The sequence below is a fragment of the Gymnogyps californianus genome, chromosome 16, assembly GCF_018139145.2.
Source record: "Gymnogyps californianus isolate 813 chromosome 16, ASM1813914v2, whole genome shotgun sequence".
Classification (NCBI taxonomy): domain Eukaryota; kingdom Metazoa; phylum Chordata; class Aves; order Accipitriformes; family Cathartidae; genus Gymnogyps; species Gymnogyps californianus.
In genome coordinates this window covers 1,852,867-1,868,554 of record NC_059486.1, presented here as the reverse complement: position 1 = coordinate 1,868,554, position 15,688 = coordinate 1,852,867, and the positions used below count along the sequence as shown (strand labels likewise).

Sequence of the window (15,688 nt, the reverse complement as noted above, 5' to 3'; positions counted from 1 at the left end):
TTAAAGCCTACCAGGGAATTTCTGCAGCCGGCTTGGAGACATGAATCACACCTGCCGCTTTCCTGCGGCTTCCCGGTTTGCCAGAGTCCCCGGGTACCGCAGCGTGTATTTGAGCCATCCAAAACCCCGCTAATTTCAGAGACAGAGATGCCCACCCATCTCCCCCACTCCTTTAAACCCTGCAATGCCGACAGCAGCCTCCAAAAAGCAAACTGCTGCCTCCTCCTCCAGCCTGAGCTCAAGAATTAAGGCGTGCACCCCTCGCTCCCCACACCGACACCTCAACCTCCCCAGCGGCAGGACCAGACTCGAAGCAACCCAGCGCCTTGAGCAGGGTGACGAGAGGCCGAGCAAGGCTCCGAACGCCCGCCAAAGCTGGGTGCTCAGCACCCTGCACCGTGTGTGTCCCCCCAGGCTAACCAAGGGCGATGAGGCAGGGCTGCCTGCCAGCCCGGGGATGCGACCGCCGCTGGCACAGCCCCGCTGAAGGTGAATTCCCCCGAGCTCAGCCCTTGGGCAGGGTCCAACGCTGCTGCCTGGCTCCAGTTTTAAGGAGGGCAAAGGAAACGGTTCAGGGACTGCAGAGCAGCTCTTGCGTTACCCCATCTCTTCCTACACCCATCTTTGTCCAGCTTGAACCGAGCAAAGGGTCCGATGGGGTAGGGTCCCCTCTCCCCAGCTAGAGGACAACAGTAAATAAGCCAGATTTCTGGCACGCAGGAGCAGGGCGGGCGTCGGATCCAGAGCCAACAGCCTCGATCATCTCAACTGAACAGATCTGATCGTTTAGAGTCATTACGGCGAGTTGCAAATACTCTGCCCTTGCTAAGCGCCCTGCACCCAGTGAACAAAAACGGGCGGCGGGAGCTCATCTGCAGGCAGGGAGATGGCAGCAAGCGTTCGCCATGCGGCACAGAGCCGGGAGCCGAGCACAGGCGTTTGCTCCCCCGGCTCCAGCAATTCCCACCGAGCTCCTTTCCAGGCTGGGAAAAATGTCCCGGCACTCGCTGATCTCCCGGCGAGGGGCTGAGCGGAGCAGCAGCTCCCAACAGCCGGGAGCAACACCAGCACTCAGAAAAAGCAGGATGCAAGATTTGCAGCAACAAAACGAGGACGCCAAAAAGCCCCTGACCTTGTGGCGGCTCAAATTTTACCCTGTCTTCTTGCCAAACTTATTTTAAGCCGGTCTTGCAAACCGGATTCAAGGAGTTGAAAGCCTTCGTAAGGATCTGGTAGCAAAACAGCGGTTGGGTGTTGAAGGGGAGCACCCAGAGCTCACCCACACCTAGTTCGGGCTCCTCGGGTCCGTTTTGAGGATAAGCCTTTGCAGCAGCACAAACCCGCACCCTCCCCGGGACGCTGGACCCACCATCCCAGGGCACGAGGGCTCCCGCGCCACCCAACCCCTGCCCTGCTACAAAGCCCCCCGCTCTCGGGTGGTCCCCACAGCCAAGGGGCGGTGGGAGATCTCCTCTCCGAAGCCCCTGCTAACGGGGAAACCACAGCACGTCCCACCAGCGATCCCTCCTGTATCTCCCACCTCGCAGGCTGCGCCGGCCGGGCTCAGCGATACAGAGACGGAGGTGCGGGGAGCTCAGCACCGCTCAGCCCCACCATGCCAGCTTCTGGGAGGAAAGGGGCTCTCCAAAGCGTTTTACGCCTGATCTTATTCACTCGGGACAACTAAATTCAAGAGCTCCAGAATACCCAGAGCAACGCTGCTCTCCCGAGACCCCCAGCGCGATGGTGGCCACGCCGCTCTACCTCCCACACTCCCCCTCCAACTGCCTTGAGGTGGAAAACATCACCCACGTTCACACAACACGCAGCAGAAGGGTCCTGCTAGCTGCTGCTGCAGCCACCTTCCTTGACGGACGCAGCTTTAACGAGGTTATTTTGCTCCTGGGATGCAGCACCGAGGAGCCCGTGGCCCAGCTGGAAGAAGCACCGCGGTTTGGAGCATCTGATTTTTCTGCTGCTCATGAAGTACTTTGAGGCTGAAGGAGAAGCCGGTGCTCCTGCAGCTGAGCTCACACGGCTGAACGCAGGACACCCGCGTTCCTCCCAGGACCCGCATTTCAGAGCCGCCGGGTGACGCACCCGTACAGGCACAACGTGGTGCGAGCCCCCTCCTCGACCTCAGGCCCTCGGGACGGGAACGGCGGCAGAGCTCAGCCACCCCCTTCCTCCCGGCTGCCACGCCAGCGGGCTCCCAAAGTCAGCCGTCCCGGGTGAATAAGATGCTCCTAAACCCGAGATACAGCAACAAACGCGGCACGGTGCTTCTCGCCGAGGTGGGTGCTGCCAGCAGGCTCCCGGGGATGACACCGATGCCGAATAAGCCATCACTGGTGCCACTCATTTCCTCTTACGGAGAGTGGAAGAAGAAAACTCGTTAGCGACCCCCAGCTACTTTTACCGCCCTGTTTTAGGCCAATTCCTCCATCCTTGAAGGCTGAGACGATGCTGACGAGAGTCTTTCAGCTTCTAGCAATAGAGGCAATAGGGAAGGGATGCGGGGAAAGCGCTGCTGCTGCCGCTCTTCCAGAGGAATGAGCCATCCAAGCATCACATGAGCATTTAAACCATGCCGAGGACACCCCGGGTCCCTCGTTATTACAGCGAGAGGGCTCACCGTAGCTCCGCCGATCTTTCTACAGACTCTGTGACAGCCCAGAAGAGGAGTTTACTGGCTGACAGTAAGTTTTGATCTACCCAGCCTGATGTGTGTCTTCAGGAGGGTCTGACGAGGCAGGCGGGAAGGAAGGAAGGAAGGAAGGAAGGAAGCAAACACGGGGAGATGCATCCGCTTCAGCCCTGCACAAACACACGTCCCCTGCGCTTCGGGGGGGGTACGCGTTGGCACCTGAAGTGGAGGGAGAAGCAAAGAGGAGCAGGAACTCAAAGGGCAAGCTTCTAGGAAAGAGCTCACGTAGAAAACAGAGGGTCAGCTGAAGGTTAGCAGGGAAAGAGAACTCCTACAAGCAAGCAACGCACCCTCTCGCAGCTGCAAATAAAGCACTTGAGGTGGATCAGTACAACCCAGCAAGCTGGCACAATTAAAGAAAACGAAGGCAGACTAAAAAAAAACTAAACGTTGAGACGGGTAACTGAAGCCGTGGGGACTTCACACAACTATTCTCCGTTGATATGAAGCAACTTCAAGCCAACGCAAAAGGCCAGGCAGGCCCGAGGCGGCGACAGCCCCCCACACCTCTGAGCAGCACTGCACGTCCCTGGCCTCGGCGAATAAACCCCCGGACCGGGCACAGACACCAGTGGGGGAAGATAAAAACCCAAGCATGGAAGAGGAGAACGAGCGGCTGAGGATCCGAGAGCCAGCAGCTAAGAGCCTTGTGCTGAACCCAATTCTTTTTTCCTCCTTATTCACAGCAGCGAAGCTACGTGGTGTATCCCGTCCTGCAGCCGGTGCGTAGCCGTGGGCACAGCTCCCACCCCTGTGCTCAACCCCACCTCTGCCCCACGCCTCTCCCCACAGCCGGCACAGAGCCCCGAGGGCTCACACCAGCCCCATACACGCTCCCTAGGGAGATATTTTTCCTAAGGACTGGCCTAACTTGAGCCAGTCTTAGCTCACGCTTGGCCCTGCAGCACGCAGCAACGCAGGGCTGTGAGCCTGCTGTTGCATCCCGAGCTCGGTTTTATAAAGGCTTTGAGAAGCCAGATTTTAACTGAATGGGTTTTATGTTTGGTTTTTTTTTTTTGAAAGGATTGGTACTGTCCTTTGCTCATGATTTAAGGAAATTGTGACTAATACACTAACTGGCTGGGATGGAACAGAGCTCTTAACTTTTGCTGTTTGGTGGATTTCCCTCTAAATGACCGTTCCCCTGGCAGGGAAAGTGGGACACTGATTATTATGATCTCCCTGAAAGGACCAGGACTGTCCCACCCGCCGGCCAGGCTGTGCCCGGCCACGAAACAACCCACCCGCACTGCCACGGCACGGCACAGCTGCCCTGCACCGTGCCACCGAACCTCGAGGGCTGGCAAGACCCTGCGGCTCCCACCGAAGTTGTAAATATAGCCCCCAGCGTCCCCCCTCAAAAGGAACTGCCCAAAGCCAGCGAGTGCCACAAATCATCCTGCACCTTCTAGAACAGGAGCCACCGACTAACGGCAGCGACGCACGCAGACGTCGGTCTGTGAACCCAGCGGGCTGGCAGCCAGCGCGTCCCCTCGCAAACCTCTTACTGACCCACCCGCGTGCTTTCCGAGAGGGTCCATCTCCCATCAACCAAGGGGTTAAGGTGCCCCCTTTTTAATAACTCATGGGTAAAAGCCTTGCCAAACTCACCGCGGCGTTAGCAAGGCGCCCAAAACCGCGGCAGATCAATTCAATTGCTGAGCCGCCGCTCGAGCGATCCGAAACCCCGAAGCGCCGGCATCTGGCCCTTAATTAACCCAGATGGCAGAAGGGCCACGCGAGCGGCTGTACGCAGACACAATGAGTCGCAACTGATAACACCCCATCAACCAATAATCGGGGAATAAAACACACAAACAGACAAAGGAAAGTCTCGAGGCGTCCCCTGTGCCACACGCTGCCGGGCCAAGCAGCACGCGGGGGGCCCAAAGCATCATGCTCCGGCGAGCCGGGGCGGATTTTAAGCAGCATAAGCCCCGATCACCTCGAGCGGGGATAACACCTCCGGTGTCCCTCCCGAAACGCCAGCCCATGCCAGCTGAGCGCCCTCCGAGACGCCGAGGACCTTGTTCTGGAGGTGTCGGGATGCAGCATCAGCCCCACCGACAGCTTCCCGTGGCAGAGGGGACATTCTCCTCTCGGGAAAGCCGGGCTCTGCAGGGCCCCGAGGCCGGACACCTCCTGCTGTGGAGTTCCCAGCCTGGCTTGATCCGAGTAAGGGCTAACACCTCTGGAAAGGCCCTCGGGGTCCCAAAATGTCAAATCCGTTCAGCCTGGCAGCCTGAGCCATGCGGGAAGCAGCCCACGGCTCCCATGGCCAGGTTTGGGGGGCAGCAAACCAGATCGAACCAACCGCTTATCCAAGGCATCCCACGCCCCGAGCAAGTGTGGACAGCAAACCCCTGCTTGAGCCCTCGCTGGGATGGCATCCCTGACAAGTCTTATAACTCTGGCAAACTCCGTACGATACGAAGCACGTGCAGAGAAGGAGGAGAACACCTATAATACATCACTTTTAAGCACAAGCTGTTTCACAGACTCCTTTTTATCAAGTTTGGGGTTTCCCCCCCCCCAAAACCTCCACAGAGGAGGCGGCGAGCACAGGATATCAGACCGGGTACCTCCCTGTCCGATCCATGCCCAGTTCCCAGCTTATTCCATGTCTCAGCAGAGCCCGGTACCGACCTCTTCCCATGGATCTGCACGGTGCCTTGCCGTGCCCTGGGCCACGGCGCTGCCGGCATGGAGGCCAGGCCCCCGCGGCCCTGAGAAGCGGGCACCGACGGCAGCAACGGCTTTCAGTCCCCAAAGCCACCCCAGCCCTGGGAGCTGCCCCAAGCCGCCGCCGCAGGCAGGGGAAACCAGCACGTCCAGCGGGTTCTGCCCACCGGGCGTGATGCCCGTCGGTGGCTCCGGATGCTGGCGAGGACACGGTCCCCTGGGTGCTGCAGGGTGGCGGAGGGGAGCAGACTCCGGGGCTGACCCCGTGCACCCACCCGGGATGGATCCGGAGGGCAGGGCTGGGAGACGGAGCTACAGGAGGGCACGGGGAGAGGCGCCCACCCAGGCACGGCGGGGCGGGATGCGGCCCCGGCCCGGGCGGCCGTGCTGAGGGCGGGGGGGGGGGGGGAGGCCGGGACCGGGCTCCTGGCTGGAGGGTGCCCCGTGTGCTGCCGCGCCCGGGCAGGGGGCGAAGCGGGGAGGCCGGGGCGGGGGGGCAGGAAGGGGGGACACCAGCCCGGGGCAGGGGGGCAGGAACGGCCCGGGCCCGGGGGACGGGACGGCCCGGCCCGGAGCGAAGCCCGTCGGCGGGGGGGGCCCAGCCCAGGGTGCGCACGGTCGGAGACCGCCAGCAGCCCACGCCGCCGGGGAGGGCCGTGCAGCGGGGCCGCCTGAAGCAGCCGCCGGCCTCGGCTCCCGGCTCGGCTCGGCTCGGCTCGGCTCGGCCCCGCCGCCCCCGGCCCGGCCCGGCCCGTACCTGCTGCCGCCGCCGCCCGCTGCCACCGGCCCAGCGGAAGTGAGCGCCGAGCGGGGGAGCGCTTCCGGGGGCGGGGTTATGGCAGGGATGGGGCGGGGCTACGGCAGGTATGGGCGGGGACGAGGCGGGGCTACGGTGGGCGGGGAGGGGCTGGGGCGGGGAACGGGAGCGGGGACAGGGGCTGGGACGGGGAACGGGAGCGGGGACAGGGGCTGGGACGGGGGGGGACAGGGGACACCACGGGGGGGGAACAGGGGAGGGGACAGGGCCACCCCCTGTCACCCCCAGCGCGGCGTCCCCCCGTTCTGAGCAGGGTGCCCCGGGCCAGGCGGGCGCCACAGCCACCCCCCGCTGCTGGGGGCTACATGGCGGGGGGGGGCGGAACGGACCCCACGGGGCACCGCCTGGCACCCCCACCCGTGGTCCCCACCCGTGGCCCCGGGCCGGTGGCGAATGACCGGGAGCGGGTCACCGCCAGCGGCTCTTCTCCCCCGCGGCGGCGGTGCGAGCAGGGTGGGCTGCGGGGCTGCTCAGGGGGTGGGGGGGTCCCCGCGACCGCTCCCCGCTGCCTTTAAACCCCCGGGACCGCGGGAAAGCCCCGGCTGCTCTTGGACCCGCTCCCGAAGCGGTTCTTGGAGGGGACAGCGGCTGCGGGGACAGCGGTGGCACCGCGGCCCTGGGCTCCTCCCGGCCACCGCGCCCTGCCCACGCCGCCTGCACCGGGGCACCGCCGGTCCCCCTCCGTCCCAGCATGCACCGGGGCACAGGAGGGCGTCGTCGTCCCCCCCCGTCCCAGCATGCACTGGGGGGGCCACGATCATCTCCCCTCCCGCCCTCCGCCCCAGGGCCCCCCCTACCAGCGCGCCGCGGGAGTGGTGATTGGCTAGACTCGATAAAGCTGGCTGCTGATTGGCTGGGCTGTAGCTATGCTGATTGGTCGGGTGGCCCATGAGTGCTGATTAGCCAGCTGGTCTATGTGTGCCAGACAGGTCAGGCTATCCGTGAGTGCTGATTGGTCGGACTGTCCGTCAGTGCTGACCGGCCGGGCTGTCCACGAGTGCTGATTGGCCGGGCCGCCCGTGCGTGAGGCTGTGCCGGGCTGCCCACCCCGGGCAGGTTTGGGGGCGCAGTGGGGCCCCCCCCCCCCCCGTCCCTGCCCGCAGCCCCCCCGGCACCCTGCCGGGGCGCGCCCTGCCCGCTTGGGGCGGGGGGTCCCGGGGACCCTCCTGGCAGCCCAGGGCCCCCCCGCCAGCCAGCGGGAACCCACGGCCCCCGCCCCGGGCAGTGCCCGACCCCCGGGGGGCCACGAAGTGGGGGGGTGTCTGGGCGCTGAGCCCCCCCCCCGCAGGGTCCCTGCCCTGGCATCCCACCCGTGGGAGGGGGGTGCCTGTGTCCCCCCGGGGGGTGCCTCCCTCCGCTCTGCTTCACCCCGGAGCGGGGCCCCTGCTCTGCCCTGGGTGGTCCCGCTCTCTTCCCGGGGTCCCACTCCCTTCCCGGGGTCCCGCTCTCTATTCCCAGGGGTCCCGCTCCCTTCCCGGGGTCCTGCTCTCTCTTCCCGGGGGTCCCACCTCCCTTCCCGGGGGTCCTGCTCTCTATTCCCAGGGGTCCCGCTCTGTTCCTGGGGTCCCGCTCCCTTCCCGGGGGTCCGGGGGTCCCGCTCTCTATTCCCGGGGGTCCCGGCTCCCTTCCCGGGGGTCCCACTCTCTTCTTGAGGGTCCCACCTCCCTTCCTGGGGGTCCTGCTCTGTTCCTGGGGCTCCCGCTCTGTTCCCGGGCGTCCGGGGGTCCCATTCTCTATTCCCAGGGGTCCCGCTCTCTTCCCGGGGGTCCCGCTCTCTATTCCCGGGGTCCCGCTCCCTTCCCGGGGGTCCCGCGCTCTATTCCCGGGGTCCCGGCTCCCTTCCCAGGGGTCCCGCTCCCTTCCCGGGGGTCCCGCTCTCTATTCCCGGGGGTCCCGGCTCCCTTCCCGGGGGTCCCACTCTCTTCTTGAGGGTCCCACCTCCCTTCCTGGGGGTCCCGCGCTCTATTCCCGGGGGTCCCGCTCCCTTCCCGGGCGTCCCACTCCCTTCCCGGGGGTCCTGCTCTGTTCCTGGGGCTCCCGCTCTGTTCCCGGGGGTCCGGGGGTCCCATTCTCTATTCCCAGGGGTCCCGCTCTCTTCCTGGGGGTCCCGCTCTCTATTCCCGGGGGTCCCGCTCCCTTCCCGGGGGTCCCGCGCTCTATTCCCGGGGGTCCCGCTCCCTTCCCGGGCGTCCCACTCCCTTCCCGGGGGTCCCGCTCTGTTCCTGGGGGTCCCGGCTCCCTTCCTGGGGGTCCCATTCTCTGTTCCCGGGGGTCCCGCTCTCTGTTCCCGGGGGTCCCGCTCTCTATTCCCGGGGGTCCCGCTCTATTCCCGGGGGTCCTGCTCTCTGTTCCCGGGGTCCCGCTCCCTTCCCGGGGGTCCCGCTCCCTTCCTGGGGTCCTGCGCTCTATTCCCGGGGGTCCCGGCTCCCTTCCCGGGGGTCCTGCTCCCTTCCTGGGGGTCCCACCTCCCTTCCTGGGGGTCCCGCGCTCTATTCCCGGGGGTACTGATCCCTTCCCGGGGGTCCCGCTCTCTATTCCCGGGGGTCCCGCTCTTTATTCCCGGAGGTAGCGCTCCCTTCCCAGAGTCCCGCTCCATTCCCGGGGGTCCCGCTCTCTATTCCCGGGGGTCCCGCTCCGCCCTGGGAGCTCCCGTTCTCTTGCCGGGGGGGTCCCCGCTCCCTTCTCGGATGGCCCCCGTTCCCCATCACGGGTGCCCGTTCCCCACCCGAGGCGTGGCCGCGGGGTCCCTCACCCCCCCACCCCCCCACCCGCGGGGCTGCGGCGCGGGGCGGTGCCGGTGCCGGCGCCCATCCCCGTTGCCGGTGGCGGGGCGGAGCGGCCTGCGCCGAGCCCTATAAAGCGGGCGGCGGCGGCGGCGGTGCCGCAGCGAGGGGCGGGGGTCGCCATGAGCCTGATGCTGGAGACGCTGCTGGGCCCCCCGGGGGGGCTCCGCAAGGAGCCGGGCCGCGCCGCCCCGCGCTCCGCCGCCTCCAGCGGCTTCCACTCGTGGCCGGGACCGGTGGTGGGGCGGGCTCGGGGTGGCGGCGGCGGCGGCAGCGCGGCCGCTTCCTCCACCGAGAGCCTGGACTCGCTGAACGGCGAACCGCGGGCGCGGAACGAGAAGGAGCTGCTGCAGGTGCTGAACGATCGTTTCGCCGGTTACATCGAGCGGGTGCGGGCGTTGGAGCAGCAGAACCGGGCGCTGGCGGCGGAGGCGGCGGCGCTGCGGCAGCAGCAGGCGGGGCGCTCGGCCATGGGCGAGCTGTACGCGCGGGAGCTGCGCGACATGCGGGGCACGGTGCTGCGGCTGGGCGCCGAGAAGGGGCAGCTGCGGCTGGAGCGATCGCGCCTGGCCGAGGACGTGGCCGCTCTCCGGGGACGGCTGGAGGAGGAGGCCCGGCAGCGAACCGAGCTGGAGGCGGCGGCCCGCGGGCTGGCTCAGCTCTCCGCGCAAGCGGAACGGGCGCGGGGGCCGCTGGAGGAGCGAGCCCGAGCCCTGCGGGAGGAAGCGGAGCTGCTGCGGCGGCAGCACCGGGCCGAGGTGGGAGCGTTGCTCCGCGGGGCCCGCCCCGAGCCCCCGGCCGAACCCCCCGCCGCCCTGCGCCCCGGGGTCACCGCCGCCCTCCGCGACCTGCGCGCCCAGCTGGAGGGCACGGCGACCCGCAGCACCCTCCAGGCCGAGGAGTGGTTCCGCGGTGAGTGTGTGTGTGTGTGTGTGTGTCCCCGCACCCCGCGGAGGGCTCCGCCGGCAGCAGCGCCCCCCCCCCCTCCCCGGGGCTACGGGGACCCCGTGGGCTGCCGCACCCCGGGGGGTACAGGGACACACCCCCCCCCATATATACTGTGCTCCGGGAGGGTGTTAGCGTACCCCCACCCCTGCCACCAGCTCCCCAGTGTTTGCGGCTGTGCTGCCTTTCCCCCCCCCTCCCCTCCCGCCCTGCAGTGCGTCTCGGGGAGGGTGGCATGGTCACTGCCTCGGCACCCCGCAATTTTTCGGGGTGCCGAACCCCCTTTAATGCTGCAGGGCGTCCTACCGGTCGCTCCCCGCTGGAGCGAGGCCAGGAGTGTTTGCGGTGCGCTGCAGGGAGGGGATGGCAGCGGGAAGCGGGGGGGGAATTGCCGCATCCGTGACGCGGGGGAGGTGGGGGAGCAGGGAGTGTCCCTGCTGCGCTGTTGGGTGGGGCACTACGGTACCGGCGGGGGGCGGGGTGTGTGTGGGGGTGCGATGGAATCAGCACCCCGGGACTCAGCACCCATGGGCGCCGGCGAGAGGAGGGGCGGCGGTTCAGCACCACGGACAGCGGCGGTTCAGCACCACGAACAGCGGCGCTTCAGCACCCTGGAGAGCGGCGGGGCGGCACCCATGGGTGCGCTGTCCCGCGGGGCGCCGGGAGCAGCGGGGTCTGTGTGTGTGTGTGTGTCCCCCGTGTCCCGTGTGTCCCCCCCCCCCCCGCCCTGTCCCTGTCCCCCGGGGGGGCTGCGGGGCGCTGCGGCAAACCCCCCCGCCTCGCCCCAGGACAACGCGCCCGGCCGGAGCCGGGTACGGCAAGGCGGCGTGCGCAGGGTTGAGCGGGGAGCTCTGTAGGCGATAGGGGTTGTGGCAGGAGCTGAAGGGGAGAGAGGGAGGTTTGCAGCGTGGGTTTAGCACTGGGTAAAGTCCAGGATGGCGCAAACACCCGCCCAGCCCGTCCTCCTTCACTCCGCCGGCACGGCGCGAGCACAGGCGGAGCGAGGGCTGGTGAAGCCAGCGCAGCCAGGGAGCCCCTGCCGGGGCCGGCTCTGCAGAGGACACGCACACAGGGGGGCTGTGCAGCATTAAAGGATTTGGGGCTCCCCGAGAAGGGGAGACTGCAGCCCCCCTCCCTCCCTGCAGCTTCTCCTTTCCCCTGTTGCAGTGAGGCTGGACAAGCTCTCGGAGGTTGCCAAGGTGAACACGGACGCCATCCGCGTGGCCCAGGAGGAGATCTGCGAGTACCGCCGCCAGCTCCAGTCCAAGACCACCGAGCTCGAAGCCCTCAAAGGGACCCAGGAGTCACTGGAGAGGCAGAGACAGGACTCGGAGGAGCGCCATCATGCAGATGTCCTGTCCTACCAGGTAATGTGACGCAGCGGGCAGCGTCCCAGACATCATCTGATAGGGAGGGACCATCCAGCTGCCGGGGAGGAGCAGCGCTGGTGCTTTGGCTTCAGAGATGGTGACGACCCGTGACAAATACCCAGGCTTGTGTCTAGAGCCGGCTTTCCCCAGCTCCTGGTGACCAGGTACCCAGAGCCCGAGGTTGCATCCGGACTGTTGGGTCCCTCACCCATGATGGAGCTTATCCCACATCCCTGCCTGGCTTTGAGCTGCCCCTGATGTTGGTCACAAATGCCACCGAACCGTGCCCAGGGTTCAGGCCGTGTCTTGTGTCCCACAGCTGAGAAGTGCAGCACAGAGGGCTGCAGCGGGTGGTGGCCGTGGACTGAAATGCTGGCCCCAGGGTGATGCTCCATCCCCATCAGCCTCAGGCTGGGGTTTGGTGGCCACCAGCCCCACCCAAGTCCTAGAAACATTCCCACAGCTCATCCCTGCTGGAGGGAGCTCTGGGAGGGGGCCGGGGGCTCAGCCGGCAGCAGCGCAGCTCTCACCTGAGGCGGTGCAGGGCTCCTGCCGGTTCCCCCAAGGGAACTGGACGCACTGCAGCAGCCCCCGGACGCATCCCCTTCCCTCTGTGTCCGCAGGGAGAGGTGGCTGCAGACCCCTCCGCGAGGGCACCCTGGTGCAGGGTGAGCGGTCCCTCCTTAGAGACCAGGGGACTGTTTAGGGGTGCTCTGTGCCCCCCTGCTCCTGGGGACTGGCCCTCCGTGTCACCAGTTGCTCTGTCTGCCCGCAGGAAACCATCCAGCAGCTTGACAGCGAGCTGAGGAACACCAAGTGGGAGATGGCAGCTCAGCTCCGGGAGTACCAGGATCTGCTCAACGTCAAAATGGCCCTGGACATTGAAATTGCTGCCTACAGGTATGGGGTGGGCGAGGGGAGGGTGGGCGAGGGGAAGGTGGGAGGGTCTCGGCCAGTCCCTGGTGCCGGTGTCTCTGGGGACACTCCTTGAGGGCCCTCGCTAACACCTGGGACCTTCTCGGTGAGAAAGAGACCACCCAGCCTCCAAGACCATGGTGGGCAACGTCCAGCTGGGTGCCCCAGCCCTGCACAAGGCTTGCAGAGGAAAGGGTGAGGAAACCTGCACAGCCCAGGGCGTAGGAGCAGGAGGGTCAGCCAGCACCTCGAAAGCAGGGCGAGGAGGGAGATGGAGGTGCAGGGCATGGCTGGCAGCTCCTGGTCACGGGAGGAGGTGAGAAGCGATCACTGACAGCCCTACTCTGGTCTCTTCCTGGCAGAAAGCTCTTGGAAGGGGAGGAATATCGGATCGAGTCTGGCTTTGGGATGGTCTCCTTCCCCGAGGTGGTCCCCAAGGCTCCCAGCATCACCACCACCATCAAGGTGAAGAGCGAGGAGAAGATCAAGGCGGTGGAAAAATCTGAGAAGGAGACAGTGATTGTGGAGGAGCAGACAGAGGAAATCCAGGTGACCGAGGAGGTCACAGAGGAGGAGGAGGCTGAGAAAGAGGCTGAAGGGGAGAAAGCTGAAGAGGAGGAAGAAGAGGAGAAAGCTGAAGCAGAGGGTGAAAAGGAGGCCAAGTCTCCTGCAAAAGAGGAGGCCAAGTCCCCAGAGAAACCCAAGTCCCCCTCAAAGGAGGAGGCCAAGAGCCCAGCTGTCAAGTCCCCTGAAAAGCCACCAAGCCCCTCAAAAGAGGAGGCCAAGAGCCCAGCTGTGAAGTCCCCTGAAAAGCCACCAAGCCCCTCAAAAGAGGAGGCCAAGAGCCCAGCTGTGAAGTCCCCTGAAAAGCCACCAAGCCCCTCAAAAGAGGAGGCCAAGAGCCCAGCTGTGAAGTCTCCAGAGAAACCCCCAACTCCCTCAAAGGAGGAGGCCAAGACTCCAGCTGTCACATCCCCTGAAAAGCCCCCAGCCCCCTCAAAGGAGGAGGCCAAGACCCCGACGGTGAAGTCCCCAGAGAAGCCTGCACCCCCCTCAAAAGAGGAGGCCAAGACCCCAACAGTGAAGTCCCCAGAGAAACCTGCACCCCCCTCAAAGGAGGAGGCCAAGACCCCAACAGTGAAGTCCCCAGAGAAACCCTCACCCCCCTCGAAGGAAGAGGCCAAGACCCCAACGGTGAAGTCCCCAGAGAAACCTGCACCCCCCTCAAAGGAGGAGGCCAAGACCCCAACGGTGAAGTCCCCAGAGAAACCTGCACCCCCCTCAAAGGAGGAGGCCAAGACCCCAACGGTGAAGTCCCCAGAGAAACCTGCACCCCCCTCAAAGGAGGAGGCCAAGACCCCAACGGTGAAGTCCCCAGAAAAACCCTCACCCCCCTCGAAAGAAGAGGCCAAGACCCCGGCTGTGAAGTCTCCAGAGAAACCTACAACTCCCTCAAAAGAGGAGGCTAAAACCCCATCTGTCAAATCCCCAGAGAAACCCCCAAGCCCCTCGAAAGAAGAGGCCAAGACCCCAGCTGTGAAGTCCCCAGAGAAACCCCCAACCCCCTCAAAGGAGGGGGCCAAGACCCCAACTGCGAAGTCCCCCGAGAAAGTCAAATCTCCTGTGAAGGAGGAGGCCAAGTCTCCGCAGAAGGAAGCAGCCCCGGCCAAGGAGCCCACCCCGTCCCCTCCAAAGGAGCCGAAAGCCCCTGCGAAGGAAGAGCAGCCCAAGGAGGCGAAGGCTCCCTCCAAGCCCGGGGCTGAGGAGGGCAGGAAAGAGGAAGCTCCCAAGAAAGATGTCCCGGCCAAGGTGGAGGAGAAACCCAAAGAGAAGGCGGCTGCTGTGCCGGAGCCTCCGGCCCCACAGGTGAAGGAGACCGCCAAGCCAGGCCCCAAACCTGCGGAAGAAGGAAAGGCTGAGAAGGAGGCTCCGCCAAAACCTCAGCAGGAGGTCGGCAAAGCGGCTGCGAAGGAGCCCAAGAAGGAGAAGGCGGAGGAGCCCAAGAAGGAGAAGGCGGAGGAGCCCAAGAAGGAGAAGGCGGAGGAGCCCAAGAAGGAGAAGGCGGAGGAGCCCAAGAAGGAGAAGGCGGAGGAGCCCAAGAAGGAGAAGGCGGAGGAGCCCAAGAAGGAGAAGGCGGAGGAGCCCAAGAAGGAGAAGGTGGAGGAGCCCAAGAAGGAGAAGGTGGAGGAACCCAAAGCTAAAGCAAAACCCAAAGATGAGCCCAAAGCCAGTAAAGAGCCCCCCAAGGCCGAGACCCCCTCCAGCAAGGAGGGCAAAGCCCCAGAGCCGGCGCCTGCCGCGGGGAAGAAGTGAGCGGAGCCCCAGGCGCCGAGGAGCACCTCTGGGTGCGGGAGCTGCTCCGCTCCCCCCTGACAGCCGGGCCCAGGGTGGGGACCCCCCCCCGCCCCAGCCGGGCCGGGCTTTACCTTAGCAATATGTCTGTGTGAGAGACGCAGCCCCTCGCTGCCCTGCCCCGGCGGTTTGGCCGATAGCTTCCCTAGCAGAATGTGATATACGCCGAGCGCCACATTTAAACACTTGAATTATAACCGAGGAGAAGAGAGCCCGGGGGAACCCCACCGCCCTTCTCCAATAAGTGCATTTATTTAATGTATGTGCAATCGATGGACGAGCGCAACGCAGAGCTCTAGCTGCTTGGGAGCGGGGCTGGTGGGCTCCTCGGGGGTCCTTCCCTGGCCTGGGGGTGACGACTGTCCCTCCCGAGGGGTGACCCTAGGCTGCAGCCGGCTTCAAGTGGAAGAGGCTGGGCACGGCAGGGACGCTGGGAGACACACGGTGCGCTAGGAACCTCACTCAGCCCACTGTTACTTGCTTTCTGTGCAATAACCAAATAAAGTGCTTACGGAGACGCCCCGGCTCTGCTGGCCTCCTCTCTCGGGGCTGGGGGGAGGAAGAGCTGGTGAAGGAAGGCAGAAAAGCCTGGGGGGGGGAGCTGGGATCTGTCACCAGTGGGTGGGGGGTGACACAGGGTTTTCCAGGGCCCCGGCTGCATTCCGGGGGAGGAAAGCTCAGCCCTTGGCCAGGGAGAGCTCACCCCATGGCAGGCACAAAGGAACCCACGTCCTGGTGGGCTGGAAACAGGGGCTGGAAAGAGGGGCAGCCCCCCGCCACGCTCTGCAAAGGATTTCAGCGTGGCTGAATCTTTTTCTTCCTTTCCTTTCTTCCTTCTCTTTTTAAAGCGTGGCTCCCAGGGGGCTGGTAGGGCCTGGTTTAAGCTGAGCGCTGCAGCATCACGCTGATAGCAGGGGCTGCACGGGAGCGGGGAGAGGATCCGTCAGCCTTCCTCGGGAAGAAATCACCCACAGGGGAGAGGCTGGTGGCCAGGAGGGACAACGACCTTGGAGCCCAACTCTGCCAGCCTGGCTGCGGGACAGGACCCGCAGCGGAGAGCTGCGAGGCGCTGGGGAGGGGGCGCATCCCAACCACCGAGCTGGGGTGGTGGGATTCT

At 65.4% G+C, this 15,688-nt stretch overlaps 1 protein-coding gene across 1 annotated transcript; it reads left to right on the top strand.

Annotated features, from left to right (window-relative positions):
* Positions 1-9,111: 9,111 nt before the first annotated feature.
* NEFH (neurofilament heavy chain) lies at positions 9,112-14,563 on the top strand. The gene is made up of 5 exons (XM_050906690.1): positions 9,112-9,901; positions 11,102-11,301; positions 12,080-12,204; positions 12,582-13,227; positions 13,399-14,563. The coding sequence occupies exons 1-5, from the start codon at positions 9,112-9,114 to the stop codon at positions 14,530-14,532; spliced, it is 2,895 nt and encodes a 964-aa protein (XP_050762647.1). The 3' UTR covers positions 14,533-14,563.
* The last annotated feature ends 1,125 nt before the right edge of the window (positions 14,564-15,688 follow it).